General features: G+C 29.1%; 1 protein-coding gene across 1 annotated transcript; it reads right to left on the bottom strand.

Moving 5' to 3' along the window:
• Positions 1-300: 300 nt before the first annotated feature.
• Positions 301-18,870, bottom strand: LOC128391615 (protein phosphatase 1 regulatory subunit 37-like). The gene is made up of 14 exons (XM_053351530.1): positions 18,380-18,870; positions 8,669-8,769; positions 7,555-7,600; positions 7,338-7,438; positions 6,611-6,730; positions 6,349-6,499; positions 5,944-6,221; positions 5,720-5,861; positions 4,570-4,895; positions 3,506-3,658; positions 3,177-3,365; positions 1,776-2,328; positions 1,574-1,679; positions 301-1,496 (listed from the first exon to the last, which is right to left on the bottom strand). The coding sequence occupies exons 1-13, from the start codon at positions 18,561-18,563 to the stop codon at positions 1,606-1,608; spliced, it is 2,418 nt and encodes an 805-aa protein (XP_053207505.1). The 5' UTR covers positions 18,564-18,870; the 3' UTR covers positions 301-1,496; positions 1,574-1,605.
• Positions 18,871-20,737: the final 1,867 nt, after the last annotated feature.

Below are 20,737 nucleotides of genomic sequence, written 5' to 3'. Positions count from 1 at the left end.
AAATGTAAATCATGACGAAACAAATAAAGAAACTTACGATAATAGCCTAAGGTATTAGTCTACAATCAATTGGACCAAATAGATAAAGTTAATTAACTGAATAATGTTAATTTTTGATCAACTGATTTTAAACTTTCGGGTTAAATTGTCAATCAGAAAATTTTAATTATCACAATTAAATTACATTCATTTTTAATTTAGCATTTTGTTTAACTCGATGATGATTAATGTCTAATATTTAGATGATAATGATTAAACTAATAGCTAACAATTAACTTTGATCCAAGATTGAGATGAATGATTGTCATTTGAAAATGATTAAGCTGAACAATCAGTGAATTGCCTGAGGCTTTGGCATTTTATTAAAAGGCAATAAGTATAATTGATTGTAATTACGAGCTTAATTGTTAGTGATCAAGGATGTGATTAAATTGCTTTTGATTATAATTATTTTGATAATCGGAAAAAAATCAATCGATAACAATTTAGTTTTTGAATAATAGTTTTTTTAATTAAATTAAAGTTTGATTGTTGCATAGTTTTTACTGTTGATTAAATAATTAACGTGTACAATTAGGTAACAGAATTTGTTTCAACTGAATTAAATTAGTTAATTATCTAAACAACAATCAAAACAATCAAAATATTGACAACAATTAAAAACAATTGAAAACATTGAATGAAAAAAATAACTTAATAGTTTTGATCATCATCATAATTAATTAGCTAATAATTAACCTTTGATAGTTTAGATAATCATAAAATACGAGCCTAATTAGTTAATTGTAAATTGAATCGGAAGAAAATAAAAAGATATGATTAACTGATTGTGATGATGATTAACAAAAAAGCACCAAATTAATTAATTGTCTTATACTAACACGATATAATATAAACTTTGTTGTTGATTGTTGGTTGAACAATTTAAAAAAAACACAATTTGATTAATAATTTAGTGATGATAAATCATCTTAACGGGATTTAATTGTTGATCCAGTTTTGATTAATTGTACTAATTGTATTGATACACTTGAAAGTGTTCAAACTAATTGATTAACTAATAAAAATCAATTTGTCTCCTGATCAATTTGTCTTAATCAACACGCAATTATTTCAATCATAAACAACTCGATCACCAAGTGAATATAAATTGTTATTCTTGTTGATTTAAATCACAATTAGCTAATTGTAATTTGTTATTTTCGCTGATCGAGTTTAGATTTTATAATTTGAGAAAAACTTTTTTCTGTTTTCTAATTTTTTTCCTTAATTTCAAATCTCATGTAATTTTCAGGGAAAACAATAGTTTCATTATCTATTCATGAGCATCTTAACAATGTTTTTTTTTCAATTTCCGTTCCAAGTTCCGGTTCCGGTTCTACTTTTGATAATAATGTGTCCAATTGTTAGTCCATTATCATAGTCAATTTACTAGCTTCTTGATTTAATCTGTAATTAAATTGCTTTCAATCATCAACGAAGTTGAATTTCGTTGACTAAAATTGAGAGAAAAAGAAACAAAAATGAGAATGAAAATTAATTGTCGTAGATTTAAATTGATTGATTAACTTACATCGATCGATAGTCAATATTTTAATTGTTAAACTAATTAGTTATTCCAATCATTGTAGGTTTCTCCTTCTCAGTTGGAGCTTTCCATGTAATTAAATCTGGAAACTCTACAAGTATGATGAATGAAATGAAAAACAAATAAATTTGATTGTTGATTGAACAATTAAGTTTGAATAATATTAATTTTAAGAGGTTATATTTACCTAAACTTTGATAAAGTCGAGTTGGTGAGAGAGGAACTGAAGATCTGAGGTCAAGTCCGTCTAAAATTTTGTACATTTTAAGCGATGGGATTTTGGGTCGAGCGGGTTGAACATTGGTCATTGCTGAATTGTTTGGAATCGCTGGACTGCTCATCCGACGATTACGTAGCTTATTGAATACTTGGGAAGCTCCACCACCACCACCAGCGGCTCCATCTTGCCCACCACAGCCCCTGCCGATATCTTCATCGGCGGGTAGAGCAAAACTAATCCGTTTTTTAGGTTTTCCTTCACTTGGTCCAGGTTTTGTTATCATCATCAGATTATTATTATCATCGGCGGTGGGAAGATCAGTGGGTGGAAGGGGTGACACTGTGGGTGAGGGTGTCGTCGATATATTATTGTAAAGTGATGAAGATGAGGATGATTGAAGGTGGTAATTGGAGTGATGGTTATAAATTGAATTCGGCTCAGGTGAGTATGATGAATACAATAAAGGTGATGGGCTTGGTGATTTACTCGATGAAGATGCCAAAAGGTGAGATGGAGGAGGCTGCCGTTTATTATTAATACGAATCATCAATATCATCATCATGACAAAGATGATGGTTAAGATAATCATCATCATGGTGTTGATTAAAGTTGATTAAGGTTAGAGTTGAACACCAGATACAAGGGATAAAGAGATACAAATGAAATTGGAGGATAAGGTTACAATCGTCATCATCGATTTGTAAAGAAGGAAAAAAGAAGATATAATTTTAATTAGTCTTTTTTTTCGAGTCCAATTAATCAACAATTGAACAACTTAATTGTTAACAATCAACGAAAAGCAACAAAAATAGTATAAGGAAAATAACAGTAAACGGAAATGCAAAAATATTAAAGATTCAAATGATTTGATTAAATATGATTAATGATTAAGATTAAATTGTTTCTGTTGATTGTTGATTGTTGAAAACCAGTTGAATTAATTGTTTCAAGTAATTAAAATGATAATGTAGTTAATAAATTGTAGTAAAAAAGGAAATGAAAATTTAAGGAAACAATTTGCATTTGTTTTAAAAGGTAAGAAAAAGTTTAAATTGCAAATTTAAAGTGATGATAATTAATTGATTGCAATAGTAATTAAAAATAAATAATAATTATATGATATAAGAGGGTGTTGGTTCAATGCTATGGTCAAGCAAAATTGTGGTCAAGGCAACAACAAAAATATAAATTAAAATTAAGTAACTAATTTTGTATCAATTATATTAATGCATTTTGATTTTGTGAGTCGTTGATTTGTTTTTATGATTAGTTAATTGTAAAAATAAATAAGGTAACAATTGAAATTGGTGCAAAGAGGGATTGAAAAAAGTTAATTCAATAAGCAGCCGCAAGTTCAGTCATCCTTACAGAATCAGAATCCGGAACTGGAGAGACCGAGAATCGGCCTGACCTGCGAACGCTATCGATTGTGTTATTGTTATTAACGATCGGAGTGGTCACTTTGGGGGACATTGGATTCGCTGGTGATGCTTTCGTGTCCCAACTGCCCAAGCTTGAACTTCGTAAAATTGGTTTACGAGGAGTAGGAAGAGTTATCTAAATGTTAAAGTGATTCGATCCAATTGGAAATAAGAATATAAAAGATTGAGATTAGTTGGTGATTTCGTTTTGTTTACTTGGAATTTTTTTTTCTTCTTCGATTTTTGAGAATCAATGATTCAGATTATATTCCTTACCCTTGGCTGAATTTGTGATATCTCATCTGAACAATCAGTTGACTCTGAAAAATATGAATTTCTAAATTCAACCAAAGCTTCACAGGCAGATTGTTGTTCATTGTAAGTCCCAGCGGCAAATAGTTCAATCTTGGCTCCAGGGGATTCGAGTCCCTGTGGAAGATAAGGAAGAGAAAACAACCAAAACTTATGATTAGTTCAAGTTCACTCTCTCAGTATTTGCCTTTCTTCATATAAAACAATCATGAACCATGATGATACTTGAAAACCTAATCATCAAGGATTAATATACGATTCAGTGAGTAATGTTTTCAAAGCTCAACAATATATTTGAATCTTTGATATATAACTGGTAGTTAAACTGGACATGATGGTCAAGTCAATTTCTAACAAGATCGAGCTCAATATAATATGTGAAATTGCCTGAATAATATCAGGTTACATAACAGAACTTTTTTCTCCTATCGTTATATTGATTTTTCTGATTCTCTAAGCAGCTTCAAAGGTTTTTTTGATTGGAAGTAAAGAAAAGTTCAAGAGAAAAAAAAATCATTTCAACATATTATCTAAAGATACCCTGTAAGGTGAGATTCGTGTTTACATTCAATAAACTTTTAGACTTTTCTAAACAGCGGATAATTGAAAATGGGAAGATGACAAGATGAAGATAAAATTCTGTAAGGTATCGGTATAGAATTGAGGAAGAAAAAAAAGAAATCAAAACTGAATGATAAATTCTAAGAAAAACTGAAAATTCTACTAATAGTAATATAATATAATGATGTTCATCTTATCTACCTCAGGACATGATGGACTTATCTTCATATGTCCAGTACATTAAGGTAGAGACTATATTATCTTGACCATTACTTGACCAATTTGAAGGTGAGATAATATCTACTGAGAGAATAATAAAATTCAGGATAATCAATCATCCAACATGAGATAATAACTGATTACATTCAATTGTTTACCTTTTGATTGTTGTAAATATAAAGGTTAACATTAGATTAAGAAACTTGTATTAATAGGACAAAGTTGACCTGAGGTCAAATTTAACTTACCTGATCATGAAATATTAAAGCTTCATCTTTTTGTTGTAATTTTTGATTAGCCTCACAGGTAAGGTTAATCTGAGTGATTAAAGATGAACAGTCAAAGTTGGTGGTTGATGAAGGTGAGGTTGATGAATGAGTGGTCAGATTCCCACTGGATGTGATTAAATCAGGTGAGATTAGATTAGAGGTAAGATCAATTCTTAAAATTTGAGGATTTGATTGGGCAGCAAGGTAAAGAGCCATCAGGCCTCTTTCGGCGATATTATTTTCACGGAGATCGACTCGATGTAGACTATCACCTTCCATGAAACAATCAGCGATTGCAATGGCTCCTTAATTGGTAGAGAGAAAAAGGTTAATTAAAATAATAAAGAGAAGGTTAAAAAAGGGGATGAAAGAATTGAGATGAAAAATGATGAAAATCTCCATGAAATTGATTAACTCAATTCATACATTTATCTCCTCCAAGAATAAAGATTAATCATCTAAACTAAGTAATTATTCAAGTTATTAATACGGTTGATCAAAGGATAGACACACATGATGGTAAATGAATATCATGTATCTTGGCTACATGATAATCACCATGATAACATTTATTATCCTGAAAAAGTTACTTATACTTACAACGTTGCAACGATATTTTCTTAATCAAAGTAACTTTCATGTTCACTAATCAACATCCATTAGCCAGAATAATGATGATAACATGGTGATGATAATCATCTTCATCTTCAGTTGGTTTTTTTGTCTGTATTATTAGATAGCATTGAATCAATGATAATCATTTATCTAATCATAATGTTCACGAATCAGTGGGAAAGATTATTATTATTATTAATAAGATGATATTTAACATGACAAAATCAGAGTGAAAATAATATCTTGAGATGATAATATTTTCTCATCATTCATTGGTATTCAGAAGAAGATTTTTTTTTCATCCTTATCATCATCTGAATACCCGGATCGATAATAATAATAAACAATCAATAAGGAAAAGGAATCACAGTTAAGGTAATAAATTTGAATTTTTCTTTCCTCCTTCAGGTAAAATTGATGATTCCTGATTCTTGTTTTCATTTTCATGGTGAATTTTCATGAGAGAGAGAGAGAGAAAATGATTATTATTATTACTATTAGATATTCAACTTACCTTGACAATTAAGTTTACAATTTTTAAGACCTAAAGCACTTATTCTGGGTGCGGTTATGATTCCCTCTTTCAATTTGATGATACCTTCATCACCGAGACAATTGTCGTTAAGGTTAACGGTACGAAGTGATTTTGTATAAGGCTAAAGGGCAAAGAAAATGATAAAAGATTAGGATTATAATTTTTCAATCATTTAATTGTTGCTCATCGATTAATCTGCTTACCAGAGCTTCAACTAAACTGTTCATCCCTTGACTGGTCATCTGATTGTTTGAGAGGACTAGATATTTTAAACCTTCACCGGGACCGGAAGGTTGACTTCTAAGTGCTTCCGCAATGTGTTCCAGTCCCTCATCTTGTAGATCATTGTCTCTTAGGTCAAGCAGGTCAAGGGTTGAATTGGCACGTAGCAAGTTACCTATTTGAATGGCATCGCCAGAGCAAAGTTTATTGTCCCCCAAGTATAAATATTGTAAGCATGTATTCAATTTGAGAGCAGCAACTTTGATACAAAAGAAAAGATTAACAATTGAAATAGTTAATCAATTTGTAAATAGAAATTAACATGAAGATGAAAAAAAAAGTAAATTATCTTGGTAATTAAATCTACAATTCGTTAATAATATTACCTAATATTGCCAATGCTCTGCTGGAGATTCCACTTCGTTCTAATCGTAAAGAGATCAAATGTGAACCTATTCTGAGTGCTCGACCTAAAATGAGTAAAACTTGTTCACTTAGGCCACAATTACGAAGGTCCAAATGTTGTAAACAAGGAGTCTACTCGTATATGAATATTGATCGATATTTTTTTGGACGAAAAAGAAACCGGAAAAGGAAATGATGATTATGATATTTTCATCAATATGATATTTTCTTGGTGATATTTACCTTTTTGAGCATTCGACAACAAGCTTGCCAACCTCTCATTCCAATGGCTCTGTTATTGGCAAGATTTAGATGAGTCGCTGATTCATAATATTCAATCATATCAAACAAAGCTGAAGCTCCCTGTTGATTAAGAAATTAAATTTTGCAAGATTAAAATTGGATTAAGATTAGTGTTCAAGATAATCTATAAAAAAAAGACAATCAGCTGAAAGTTTTAACTATTCATTGTCAATTCAAATAACAGATGATGGTGTTGGGGTTTAGGTTGCTGATTAAGTCGTTGTCTCATTACAATTGTCTCAGGTTGATAATCATGATTGAAAATCGTTGTTACTCAGAAAATTATGATATCAAATTAGTGATGGTTAGTTTACCATGGAACTTGAAAAGAAAAGATTGAAAACTCGAAAGTTCGAAGCTCGAAAATTGAACATTTCGTTTCTAATCTGGAAGCAAAAAGAAATGGGAAAAACAACTGAGGAAACTTTCACCCATCAAGAACAATTTCTTCTTCTATCATGATGATAATTCAATTTAACATCCACATCATCATCATGAAAAGCAAAGATAAAAGTTCTGGATAAAAGATAATCACATTTCACTTAAATCATCACCATCTTCATAATATGTAACTTTTCAGACTTTTACTTTTATCGCTTAAGATTAACTAATCTTTAAATTGATTATCTTTATTTTTTTCGTTGAATTAATTGATTATTGGACTTACCTCTTCATCAAGGTTACATGATTCAAGGTTAATCGACCGGAACCGGATACGTTTGAAAATCTCCTCAAGGGCTTCGCAACTTTTAGCATCTAATTTTTCACCTACTCGAAGACGGAGAAAAATAATACAAAGTTTAATCACAAGAGAGCAAATAAACAATTAGTTAATTGAGAAAACAAATCTTTCTCTTTTTTCCCCTATCCAATCATTGACTTACCTTTAAGATTAAGATCTTCCTCTCTATCGGTGAATCCATGAAGTCTCTGGATTAGGTGAGAGAATTAATCAAATTAATCACTTTCTTTTTGTTTAATGGGAAAATCAAAAGGTAACAAATTCATCAACTCAGGAGATTTAATCATCATCATGAGGGTGATGACGATGATGATGATGATGCCTGTGAATTCATGATAATGAATCAAAATGAATAAAATCTGAAATTCAATCCAAAAGGATAATTATGTACTTGAATAATAAGCCTATTCTTATAATACCTGAAATCTCATCATGTAAAAGTCACACAGTTATATCAGCATGAAAAGTTCATTATCATCATGATATAATTCAGACTGAAACACTGGAATGATAAAATATTAATGAATTTTATCAAAAATGTGGGCAGAGAGCAAGAAAAACATAATTAAAGTTACAAATGAAAACTCAGGTTCCTTGCAACTGAAAAACTCAGATTCATTTTCCGATTACATAAATATTCATGATGAAACAATGATAAAAGTTCATCATCATGTATAATACAAAAATCCTTGAAAAATTTGTATTCTCTCTCTCTGAACTTTTCCATCAACGAAAATTGTACTAATTAAAAAGCTTCACCATTTTCTTTGATCCAAGTAGCTATTAGTTAATCAAATTAAATTGAAATTAGAATTGATTATATTATGGAAATGAGAAAATTTCAACAAGACGAAGACGAAATGAGCAAATTCGAAGATGGAAAAAAAGTTCTAACGGTAAAAAGTTTTTCTTTCTCTCATATTCAATTATTATTAATGATAATTAACTTTTCATTTGAGTAAATTGTTCATAAAGTTGATACAATAAATTTGTTACTAATTTGATTACAATCGAAGCGTTAATTGTTAATTAATTACTGTATCATCCAAACAATTAGCTGAGAAAGAAACTTTTTTTTCATGTTAATCAAACAGACAATTTAAATATTATCCTGAGGTTGATTTTAACTGTTTCAACTGATTATCCTTGAGGAGTAAATGTCATCTTCAACTATCATCCTTGTGTCACAATTAAAATGATAAAACTAATTGTGCGATTGGATTAAACTAATGGTCAAAAATTAACTGGACACTTACCTGAAGTTGACTTAATACTTTAGCTAAAGGTTTGGTTCCTTGATTATCACAAGCATTACAATAAGCTTCAACCAAGCTCTGTGATGTTAATTGGTGAGGAGCTAATTAAAAGATAAGAAAAGATAATTAATTAATCATATTAATCAGTTGAAAATTAATTCATTACAGAGGTAAGATTATGGATCATTCTTGTGGAGATTAATTGATTAAATTGAGAGAAACTGTTCAACAAAATATGAGAAGATTTTAAATTGTCGAACTCAAACTTTCGAACTTCTATTTTCTAGAACTTTTTTATTTCCTCTCTTTCTTTTAAGATCTTGATGAATCAGCTTCATGATAGTTACATTTGAATTTATCGTCACTCCCAAAAGATGATGTTTATGATAGGAAATGATGGAAAATTCTGATAAATTTTCATCTTCCATGAAACAAATTGACCTCATTTTTACCACCTTGATGGTTCTCAAGATCTATTCTGGTGACATCTTCTTCTTCTTGATCAATTCAGGCTTAGGATTGAATGAAATGAATAACAAAAAAGCTCTAACAGATTCTGATCGATCCTAATAATATTCAATTCTAATAATTTTCATTTACATTCATCTTTACTTTCACCTCATCATTTGAATCTACCATAGTAACAGTTAAGGTGATACATTTATCATGAAACAGATTAAATCAAGCAGATTAATCATGAATTAAATAACTATTCATTATCAAGATTAACTTTTCCGCAACTTCTGGTTTTATCATAAATACACCTTATAACTGAATCAGCAGATTAATAAGTTTCTTAATGATCAAAGCAATTACTTGATCATCTTGATATTGCAAAAAAAGTGATGATAACGTTACCGTTTAAGATTAATCAACTAACGGATTAGGAGGGAGTGAGTAAGAGAGAGAGAGAGAGAGTAATATGAACTGTTCAGTTGATTGAATTTAACCATGATGGTGATTCAGATGAACAAATTGAAAAGTGAAAAGGTAAAATGAAGGGAGGGGTCGATCTATTAAATATGATGAGACTTTCATTACGATTGAATAAACTTGAGCATCACCATCATGAGTTTCAGTTGATCAATCCCATTTTCAGATTCTCTCTCAATTCAATTTTATCTTCAAGTTTCATTCCCACAGATTCAGAAATGAAATGAATGAATAAATGAGATGTGGTTAAAGATAATTCAACTTCACCTACTCGATTTTTACTCATTAATTAACCTTTTCATCAATTCCATGATTATCATCAAAACGTAGACAGTTTTTTTTTATATAACCAGAATTGTTTATCATCTTCCTCTTCATCTCTGAACACATTATAACTGATTTGGTGAGAATGAAGATTGTAAGTAGATGATTATAATCTTGTAAGAAGATAAAAATTCAGAACGTCAGAACGAAAAATCAGAAAGAAAGAGAAAAGAAAATGTCCTCCATTTAGCATCATTTCCTTTTCCGGTTCTCTGTCTCTTTCTTTTGACACACCTTCAAATGCTTTGTGTTTAGTCAGTCTCAATGATGCTGAGATAAATACATTCTGTCATTTGATAATCTAATCAATTAGTGATGATGGTGATTAGTCTAATCAGTAATTGTAATGATATTGATTATAATCAGACATCAAGTAAACAGAATAACTAAAATAAATATCAAGAGGATGAGAAAAGGTCAAGATGATAATAATGGTTACCTGGATGAGAGAGAAATGAAAAGATTTGAAAGGTAACCATTATCATCCCATTTTTCCAGGTAACATGGATGTTGATTCAAAGAAAAGTACAAAGTTCATTGATAATGTATATTAAATGATAATCTTTTGTTTTCTTGTTGACACATTTTTTATCCTTTTTTGCCATCAACATCATCATCATCATCATCAACAACGACAACAGCAGCAGAAGCATCAAGATAATCACTTCATGTTAAGCCTCAATCAATTGCATCACCAATGATAAAGATGATGAAAAAAAGTAAAGGTTGATGCTCATGGCAAATTCATGGATTCTAGGAAATTATTCAGACTAATGATGTTGATTTATTGTTGGTACTAATGTATTAATAGATCAAGATGATGATGACAATGATGATAAGAAAGATATTAATTTTCCTAAGCTCCTTCATCTCTCTCTCTCTCACTAACTATTTGCTCCCACATCACTTTGTCATTTTCATCAACTAATCATCATCATTACCTTGTTAAATTAATATTAAATAGTCCATATCTTCAATAATGAAAATAAATATAATTTCAAGCCAGGGAAAAAAATTAAACTATATTTCAAGTGAGATGAGGATGATAAGCATCATCACAATGATGATTAAATTGATTAAAGGACAATATTTGTCATCCATTGTACACACAATATGATGAAGATGCAAAGGATGACAAGAGTTCATTAAGTACATGTTAAAGTAGCTATTGAATTGAATTTTGTTCATAATCACCAAACGGAAATCATTATCTTTCCATTTTTCCATATCATCATGATTGTTGTTAATTGTTTACTGATGAAAGATGATCAAGATGAAGATTATGATGAGTATGATAACCTTGAACTCAGTTTATATATAATTTTTTTCTGGTTAAATGTTAAGTTAAACCTGAACAAAAAAAAGAGAAACTTTTTGGCAACAAAACCCAAAAAAAGTAACATTTGAAACCAGGGAAAAGGATGAGGATGATAATCTCCTTTTTCTTATGTCATTATGAACTTTTCTGATCACCATGATAATGATGATAACATTATTAAGTTTAATAACAATGCTAATAATAGTTGATAGAGAGATGGTGAACAGGAAAAAAAACGTTGGCGTTTACATGGAGAAACCAATTGAATCTGAACTCATCTTAAAAACTTTCATGATATTGGTTCAATTGTTCAAGTCTCAGGGGAATCATGAAAATGAAAGGGATCATGATGATCAGGAAAACAATGATGAAAAGGATGATAATGAAAATTTTGTCAGACTGCTTGGTGACAAAGGAGGAAAAGTAATTTTCCCTTCTCATGAAAATAAAAGGCTCAGAGACATTTGAAACATTAACTTTTTCAGGGTTAGGCTTTGAAGTTTTCATTATTCCTGTTCATTCATTGTATATGTATATCATGTTAGTCACCATGAATTAATGATATAATTTATTACTCATTGGGTATGATTAGATGATATGAAATCAAACAAATGATTGGTTCATTAGCTTCAGGGGGCTTGTGATTTTGAAATACAACAAACAAAAATGGTCTGATTATCAGCCCTTGAGCCTTCATGTTTCCTTGATCATCATCATGACGATGCTAAATGTATTCACACGGTCTCAGAACTTTGGTACTAAGTTCAACCAACGCCTGGAAACAACGGGCTCAATAATCATCCGGATGATTGTTTATAGCTCAGGTTTTCATCATTATTACCTCGCAATTGCCGGTTAATAACTCAGAGAGTAAGATGATGATGATGATAAGAGTAAAAAGGGAAAGGGTGAAGAGGTCAAGGAAAGATTGTAAGTTATTCTGGACGGTTAAAGGTCAACGATTCGCTTTTACTCATCATTATCTTTAAGGAAATTGAAAGTTTCCAGAACTTTTGATTATTCATTAGTTTGGGTTATAAGCCAAGGTCAATATAAAAACTTGTTGTTGTTTATAATGATCATTTCTTTGCATCATTACCACAACAGCCCCAAGGTAACATCACAACCTATCATTGAGTCATAATTATTTTCAGATTGATCTTTACACAAGTCAAAGGGTTTTACGAAAAAAAAACAAGAACATCAATCAAAACAATCACAATCTTATCTCACTTTTACAGATGATAAATATTTATTACGATCGATAATGATAATAATAATAATAATAATAACTGTAGACACTATTATCATGAAAATGGAAACAGAAATTGTAATAAAAATCATTTACAATCAAAACAAAATGGTATTGAAAGTAACAACCCTGAGGCTTTTTAAATTGTGTATATTTCATTGTATATATCAAGTGCGGTTCAAATAGTAATATAAATATATCGATATAACTAAAATCATGGTGAAAGTAAATATTTAGTAATGATAATAATAATAACTTTCAATTTCAATCATTTCACCAAGTAAAAAAAAAGTTAAATCAACGATAATCAAGTTACAAATTGGTTGAAAACTACACAATCAAGGATAACGGTAAAAAATAGCAACAATGTTTTGTCTGATTGGGAAATGCATTTATGTTTATATGCAACTGAAAGTATTCAGAAGTTAGTATAACGTTCAGTGGTCAGTTATGGTCAGTCTGTTACATTGCATTTGCTAATTGCAAATCAGTGAGAACAAGTAAAATAACCATTGCAATTTAAATTGATTGTGCAAAAGTATTGCAATAATATTATATTAACAACAAGAAAATGATTAAAGTTGTTGTTGTTATTTGGTGATAAACAGGTTGAGGTGAAATCTGGAAATTTATTGATTCAATTGAGATTCAGGTTGAAAATTTTTGCACTTTCCATGATCATCATTTTCAGCATGATTCTGGTTGAATTTAGATCACAATTTGAAAGAGAAAGTTTCAAAAAAAAATAAGAAGAAGAAGAAGAAGAAAAGTTCAATCGGAAAAAGTTACCTTTCCATTCAAGGTGTTGTAATCATTGAGTAATATTTTCCCTTTCTCTCTCAAAGAACCCACTCCAACAGACCAACTTCATCAACAACCATCATCTCAGGTAAAAATATAATGTTACCTGTTCATCTGGTTACCTTGAATTTATCCTCAAAAATGCAATAACATCTTTATCATCACACTTATAGTTGATGTTTATTACATAACATGTTTACCTGAATCTTTTATTTTCTTACTTTATATATTATTTGTTGTTACCTTTTCTGAATATTGGTAATAATAACCAATAATCTGAATCAATGGTCAGTAATAGCATAAAAAAAGGATGGACAGTAAAAGGTTGTGAATAAATAACACTAATTTGTTCAAATATAAATACAACTTTCAGTGAAAATAATGATAATAACAATAATAATAATGATGATGATGGACCAAAGGTAAACATGAAAACTAAATTTTTTTTACCTGTTAAAAGATTCAACCTTTTAATGAATGAAAGTGTAAATAAAATTAAAAAAAAAGTGAGATGTAAATATTACCTTATGAAGGTAAAAAGGTGATAATGAGTAAAAAAAAGTTAATTAGATAAACAAAATAAATATACAAGGTGTTTACCTTTAGCAAATTAGGATTGGAATGGATAAAATATTCTGACTGTTAATCCGTAATCTGTAATTTGAATCGGTAATCTTTGAATAAGTTAAAAATAGTTTAAGGTGTTGAATATAAGCTACATGTTGATTATGGGATTAGGATGACAGGATGATTATCATTGAGCTCAAATTCCAGGCCTGAATCAGGATTAATTTGATTGGAAAAGAAGAGAAAAAACTTTTTTTCTTTCATTTTTCTCGATTCATGAAGGTATTATTATCTAATTTTGTTCATTATTAGAGGTGTTATTGGGTGTGGCTTTGAAGGATTCTTATTGTTGTGAGTTACCTTTACACCATTTTTTGATTGATGAGATGAAAGGTATTAACTAATCATCCAAGTTAATTGTTGATTATCAACATTCATCTCGATCCTTTGTTATAATAATAAATTCAGGAAAAAAAAATTTATCATCTTATATTATATATGAGATTTGAACAAGTTCATTTTTAAACCAATTTAATTACTATTCATAATTGGATTAAGATTGTTGGTTGTTGGTTATAAATTGTGGCGGATTTGTTGTTATCATTTAAATTGTATAATCAATTTGATTCATTTCGTTAATCTCATTGAGAAATCAAACTAAGTTAATCCTTTTGTTGTTGTTGTTGTTAATATTTCGCAATTTACTAATCACAAGATTACACACTGTTGATTACAAGGAACCTTTTGATTAGATTATCAATCAGGCTAATTGTTTATTATTATAGTTATCGTTTAGCAATTGATATTATTATTATTATTATCATCAAATTTACCTTGAAAATGTTTTACTGTCTGAAATTAAGGTCTTATTATATTTACAATTAACGTATACACTTTTGCTTAATTAAGGTTAAATTGTCAAACTAATCAAAGTAATAGTTGTTAAATTAACTCTCATTACCAAATTGCTGTCATTATATAACAACAATATGATTTATACAATTAAGTTAATCATTTGAAAACCTTGATTAATAATAATATTCATGGTTATCATTAGATTACTAATCACAATTAGAAAGTTAACTTTAAATATAATTAACTCAATTGTAGTAATCATTTTGTATTAACTTTTTCTTTTCAAATGTGATGTTGATCAAAATTGTTTAATCAAAATTAACTTTAATTTAGTTTACTTGAATGGCTTTTCACTTTTGAGTTCACCTAATCACAATCAGCTTAATCATCATGATAATCATGTTTACTGAGCAGAAATTACGAATTGATTAAATGTTAAATCAACACAATCAAAAAGGGAAACTGAATTGAACAAATTGTTGGGATAAATTTTTTTCTTCTTATTGATTTTTCAATCATTGGTTAACCTTTTAATGCCCAACAATCAAAAATGATTGTTGACTTAACACAAAGTTGAACAGTTAGCAACAATTTATTAATTGTCATCAACCTGTTATTTATACTTACAAGGAAATCAAAGTAAAAATTAATCAAATTTTTTTTCAAATATCATTAATTGTGAACAATTTAATCTTTCAAGGTTTTCGTTAACTAATTGTTCACTATTACTGCAAATCAGTTTGACTGATTAATTGAATTAATCTTAGATAAATAATGGTAACAATTTAATTAACTATGATATCAAATTAATAAGCTATTCAATTACTTGATTTATTAAATTGTTATTATTATCATGATACATATAATTAAATCATCATCTTCATCACTCCCAATTCCTGGTGGGAGTTAAAAATATCACAATCAACGTAACAATTTAATGACAATTCAAATGAAACCAAGAATAACAGTTTAATTGTAACAATTTATATAAATTTAAATTACTATTAATAATGAATTTATATGATAGCAAATAAATCACACAATTTAAATCCAACCAGGGATCAATTGAACAATTTAGTTAAATGTAATTTTCACTAATCATGAAAAATTAAAATCATCATGAAATTTTGCTTGATTGTATAAGTAATTGCCTGGAGCAATTTAATTGATAATAGTTAAGGAAGAAGCAAAAAATCAAATCATCTTCACAAATCAAAGTTAATTATCATCTAATTAAACTTTTTGATTTGTGTTTTCTCATGGTAACAATTAGTTAAATCAATTGATGGATGAAAAACAAAATTAAATTCTTACATTTCAATTTTAATTTAACTAAATGGTTAACAATTAACTAATCAAACTAATTTTTGTCACTCAATTTAGAAAAGTAAAGTTTTTTTTTAGCAAACAGTAAATTTGAAACAATTTAGATGAGAGTGTAACAATTAAATCATGAATATTTAATTGTTGTGATTGTGAAAATATAAAAAAAAGGTCAATCAGTTAATTGTTGATTAAATTGTAAAATCAAACTGAATGTCACGATAATTTGATAAAAATTAATTATAAGTTGAAGGATTTGTCTTTAAACAATTTAATTACAATCATCTCTATCCTGATGATTTAAACTGAAACAGTAAAGCAATTAGTTGATTGTTGATTGAACAAAAAAAACAAATCATCCAAGTATAAGGTTAATGGGTTAGATTATCATTTTATTTAATTTGATTTCTTTTTGTCTGATTGTTAATTAATCAATTTGCTAATTGTTATTATGTAAATGATTTGATGTGATTGATTAAAGAAATGTTGTCCATCATAATTAAATTTAATCCAGTTCAACATGTTTAAAATTTACTAACGATTAACATGTAATTCAAATTGATTGTGAATCTTGTTAATGATTGTTGATTGAAACTTTAATCAATTGGTTTATTGAAGCAACTTTAATTGTTACACCTAATAAGCCAATCAATTAATTGTTATATGATTTAGCTAATGGATGATTAGTGATTGTTAATCAATTGCTTAATGGTGATGGTTAATCATGAATTAACAACAAGAGAGGCAAAAAACTCACTAATTATCAACGCAATTTAAGTCTAACGATTTAATTATCATCGATGATATTAATCGTTACATAATAATTAACCATTGGGAATAATCAGATAATCATATTATTAAATCAGATTTAATAATCTAAATCATGATAATCTTAATTATCATCAATTTGATTTCCTTTGAAAGCAACAAAATCAGTTGATTGTTGGACGAAAAACAAAAAGTTCAAAGTTAATTATTTGTTTAATTGCTAAATCATAACAATGTCATCATTATCATTAACCATAATCTTAATTAGCTTCAACAAGTAGCTCATTATGCAATTATGATCAACACAATTAAAAAGCTTCAATGATTAATTGTAATTAAATTTTTCTTTTCTCCTGTAACTTAATTGATAAGTAAACCCGTTAGTTTTGATTCGTTGAGACAACAATTAATGTGAAACTTTTAAAACTTAGGTTACATAATTAACTTTGATTTAGTTAATTATTTCCGCTCTACTCATCAACAATTAACCAAAATAATAATGATAACAATAAACGTAAACAATTTAAACTTTGTATTTGATTTTCAGGTAAATCAAATCATCAAAGATGATAATAAAATTAATTGACTGGGACAATTAATTGTTGACATGATTGTTACTATAATCAATCGGAAGTATCCACTCTGATACTTATTTATATAATTAATTATCTCACCAAATTTAATCATATCATAATCAAATCATCAACTTAACCTAATTGTCTCAAGTTAATCAACACCCAATTATAAGGTGATTATATTGACGACAATTAAAGCAATTGATAATTAAGGATGAGAGAAAGGCTGAAAATTAAAATATCTAGAAAACAACAATTAACTTGACGTCAAATCATATAAATGAATTGTAATTATCATCAATAATTTGATTACAAATTTAAATTGCAAATGAAAACAATCAATTACAGTTTAACCAAAATTTTTGTTTACTATTAATAAACTTTAATGGTAACAACAATCAATTGATTGTCCAACAATTTGGATAAAATCCAAAAAAGTTTTCATTCTGAAAATTAATTAAAATGGAAAATTAATTTTCGTCTTGATTGATTGACAATCTATAAAGAGATTGACATTTAATTGTGTAGCCAATTAAATTAACTAATTATTGATTTTTACCATAACTAACAAGAAACAAATACCAATTGATTGTTAATCATTGAACTTGAGATGAGTTGAACAATCAGTAAATCAAGCAGAAAATTAAAAGTGAAACCATTAAATTGAAACAATTAAAAGGTAATCACGAAACGTAAACTACAATTAAATATAAAAAAGCAACAAATTTACACAGGTAAAATAGTTATGATATTTTAACCAATCAATTGATCAAAAAATAGTCAATTGCAATTAACGTTATCAACCATTTTAATTATTACGATGAAATATATTCCTACGATGGTTAACTGATTAACAGAGATTATCATTAGTAATTATCATTTGTCGAGTTGCTCTCCAGGTAAATTGTTGACAAACAGAGTTACAACACTACCTCACAAAGAATGGATCTGAATCGTAATTACAATTAAATCACAATTTAAGTTAATTTACTCACCCAAATACGACCAAGGATCCGGAGCATCAAAATATTTGGTAACTATTTCCTCATCCGATGGGAATTGAACCTTACGACCTTTAACTGAGAAACCATCGATTGATGATTGGCTCCGTTTCTCATCACCTGTTGAAGGTCCAGTCGGTGTTGATGGTGCTGAATTTGACCGTTGAACCACATCCATTGATTAAAAATTAAATTCTCTTTTCAAATTGATTGACTCTATAAATACAAATATCGATTGATTGAAACAAATAACAAACAAGAAAAAAGAGAGAAAAGAATTGGACAAAATATAAAAAGAACTCAATTTTCACTTGGACTTTTTTGTTGGGGTTTTCTTTTTGTATCTTGGTTAATTGTTGAGATTCCAATAAATTAAGGACAAACTCATATAAATTCTGTTGATAATTAACATGACGGAAATAATTTTATTTACAAATCAACAACAACAAACTGCAACAAACCCAATCTGATGACTGAGAGCAACTCAAAGAGTAGAGAAAAGAAAAGTTCGAATCGAAGGCCACTTGAGGTCGCCACTTGTATTCTTTTTTCTTTCGCTTCTCAGATTTTCTTGGTTTCTCTTACTATTTCTCTTTCTTTTTCTCTTTCTGAAAGTTGATTAACTAAATTTTGTCCAAATTTCGTCGATAAATTGTCACAATTTTTCGAGGTTCAATCAAATTTTTAATTTATTCTTAAATTTGTTTACATTTTCGTTTAAACAGTTTCAATGTTTTCGTTTTTGCTTCGACTTAAAATGTTTCAGATCATTGAGAATTCAATTCAGTTCCATTCATGGTAAAGATAATTGAAAGAAATTTAATTGAGAATTTTTTCTTTGGAATGTGATTTATAGGAACTAAAAGTTCCATCTCTCGATAATTTTAATGAACAAAATAAGATAGAATTTCGAATTTCTAAAGTAACCACAATGAGTTTGTTCAATCTCAAGTTCTCTATTTATGTTTAGGTGTTTTCGAGTTTTTATTTAAAAAAATAATACTCTTATCGAATTAAATTGCACTTAAGGACTAACAATTAATAGAATAGAAAGAATACAAATGAGAAAATTCCATTGGAAATCGCACGAAATCGAGCAATTTGGAATCTTTAGTTTCCACAAATTGTAATTATCTCAGTAACTAATTGTGTACTGAATTGTTATTCCTAACCTAACCTAATCTAATCCAATCCAATCCCTAAACTTAAATCTATCAACTAATCAAGAACGAATTGGCAACCATGAACAATAAACCAACCAATCTCAAGATCTTAAACTTTCAAAGTCCAGCCTCTAGTAGAGGTCAGTAATACTGATTCTGCATGGACCTCGGAAGATCAAAATTTACTAATCAAATTAAGATCTCAGGACGCTATTGAAATGATTCATTTGGATGTTTCCTTTGTCGTTCAATTGAAGGGCGAATGCGTTGCGAATGTAATGAACGCTTGTTCCAAAGTTGTATTGATAGGCATTAATCTTCTTCATAGAAATAATGTTCGACACTACTGCCAATCGGGAAACAATTTCATCTCTGGTCCCCAGCACCGGGGTCCAGATCAAATCGTGGCTTAAGTTTAGTTATTTATCTAAAGTGATTGGTTAACTTTTTAATTAGAAAAGAATAAGAGTCGCCATCTATTATTCTGGTATCAAACTAAACAGAGTTTAGGTTGAACGATAAGGTCATTAAAATGACCACTACAAACAGGATTTTGTTGTTGACATCAACAAATGACCATCTTCAGATACTCTTCTACTCTCAGCAAGTGAAAACACCATCGACTAAGCCACTCTCGGCCCTTCGATTCCCATTCACATGGGACAAGGTGATTCACTTGCTAGACCAAATTCAGAGAAATTTGCATTTCTAATCCGCACAAACAGTAAACAAGAAGGAGATTAGCTTAATCTCCTTCTTGAATCCAAAATGGTTCCATCCAGAAAAACGACATCAATTGGTGACCAAAAATACACTTACTTGAATATCAGGGAGACATTACATATCGCATCACTGGAAGCGATTAGCATTTAAAGCAACAATCAAATCCCACCACCTCAACTCTAGGTGGGATAATCTTATTGCTTAAGATACGTGTTGACAAAAAAGTATGAGTATCGGACTCAAAGGCTTTTTTTCTCGACAATTAGATGACCCGAACAAATGATTCGCAACTAAACTTAAGACTCTCTCGCAGTCTTAACATAGGTTAGGATTCCTCTTAGGTTAGGCTAAAATAAGCGCTCTCAATGCAACCGCTTTTGCAAAGAGAAGTGTAAAAGGTTAGGTAATTAGGCTTGACGACGATATCGAAGTTAACATCAAGCTCGATGTTAAGTACGACACAAAA

The sequence above is a fragment of the Panonychus citri genome, unplaced genomic scaffold, assembly GCF_014898815.1.
Source record: "Panonychus citri isolate SS breed McGregor unplaced genomic scaffold, ASM1489881v1 Contig00134, whole genome shotgun sequence".
NCBI lineage: Eukaryota > Metazoa > Arthropoda > Arachnida > Trombidiformes > Tetranychidae > Panonychus > Panonychus citri.
The sequence above is the reverse complement of the archived record's forward strand: the minus strand, read 5'-3'. Positions and strand labels throughout refer to the sequence as shown.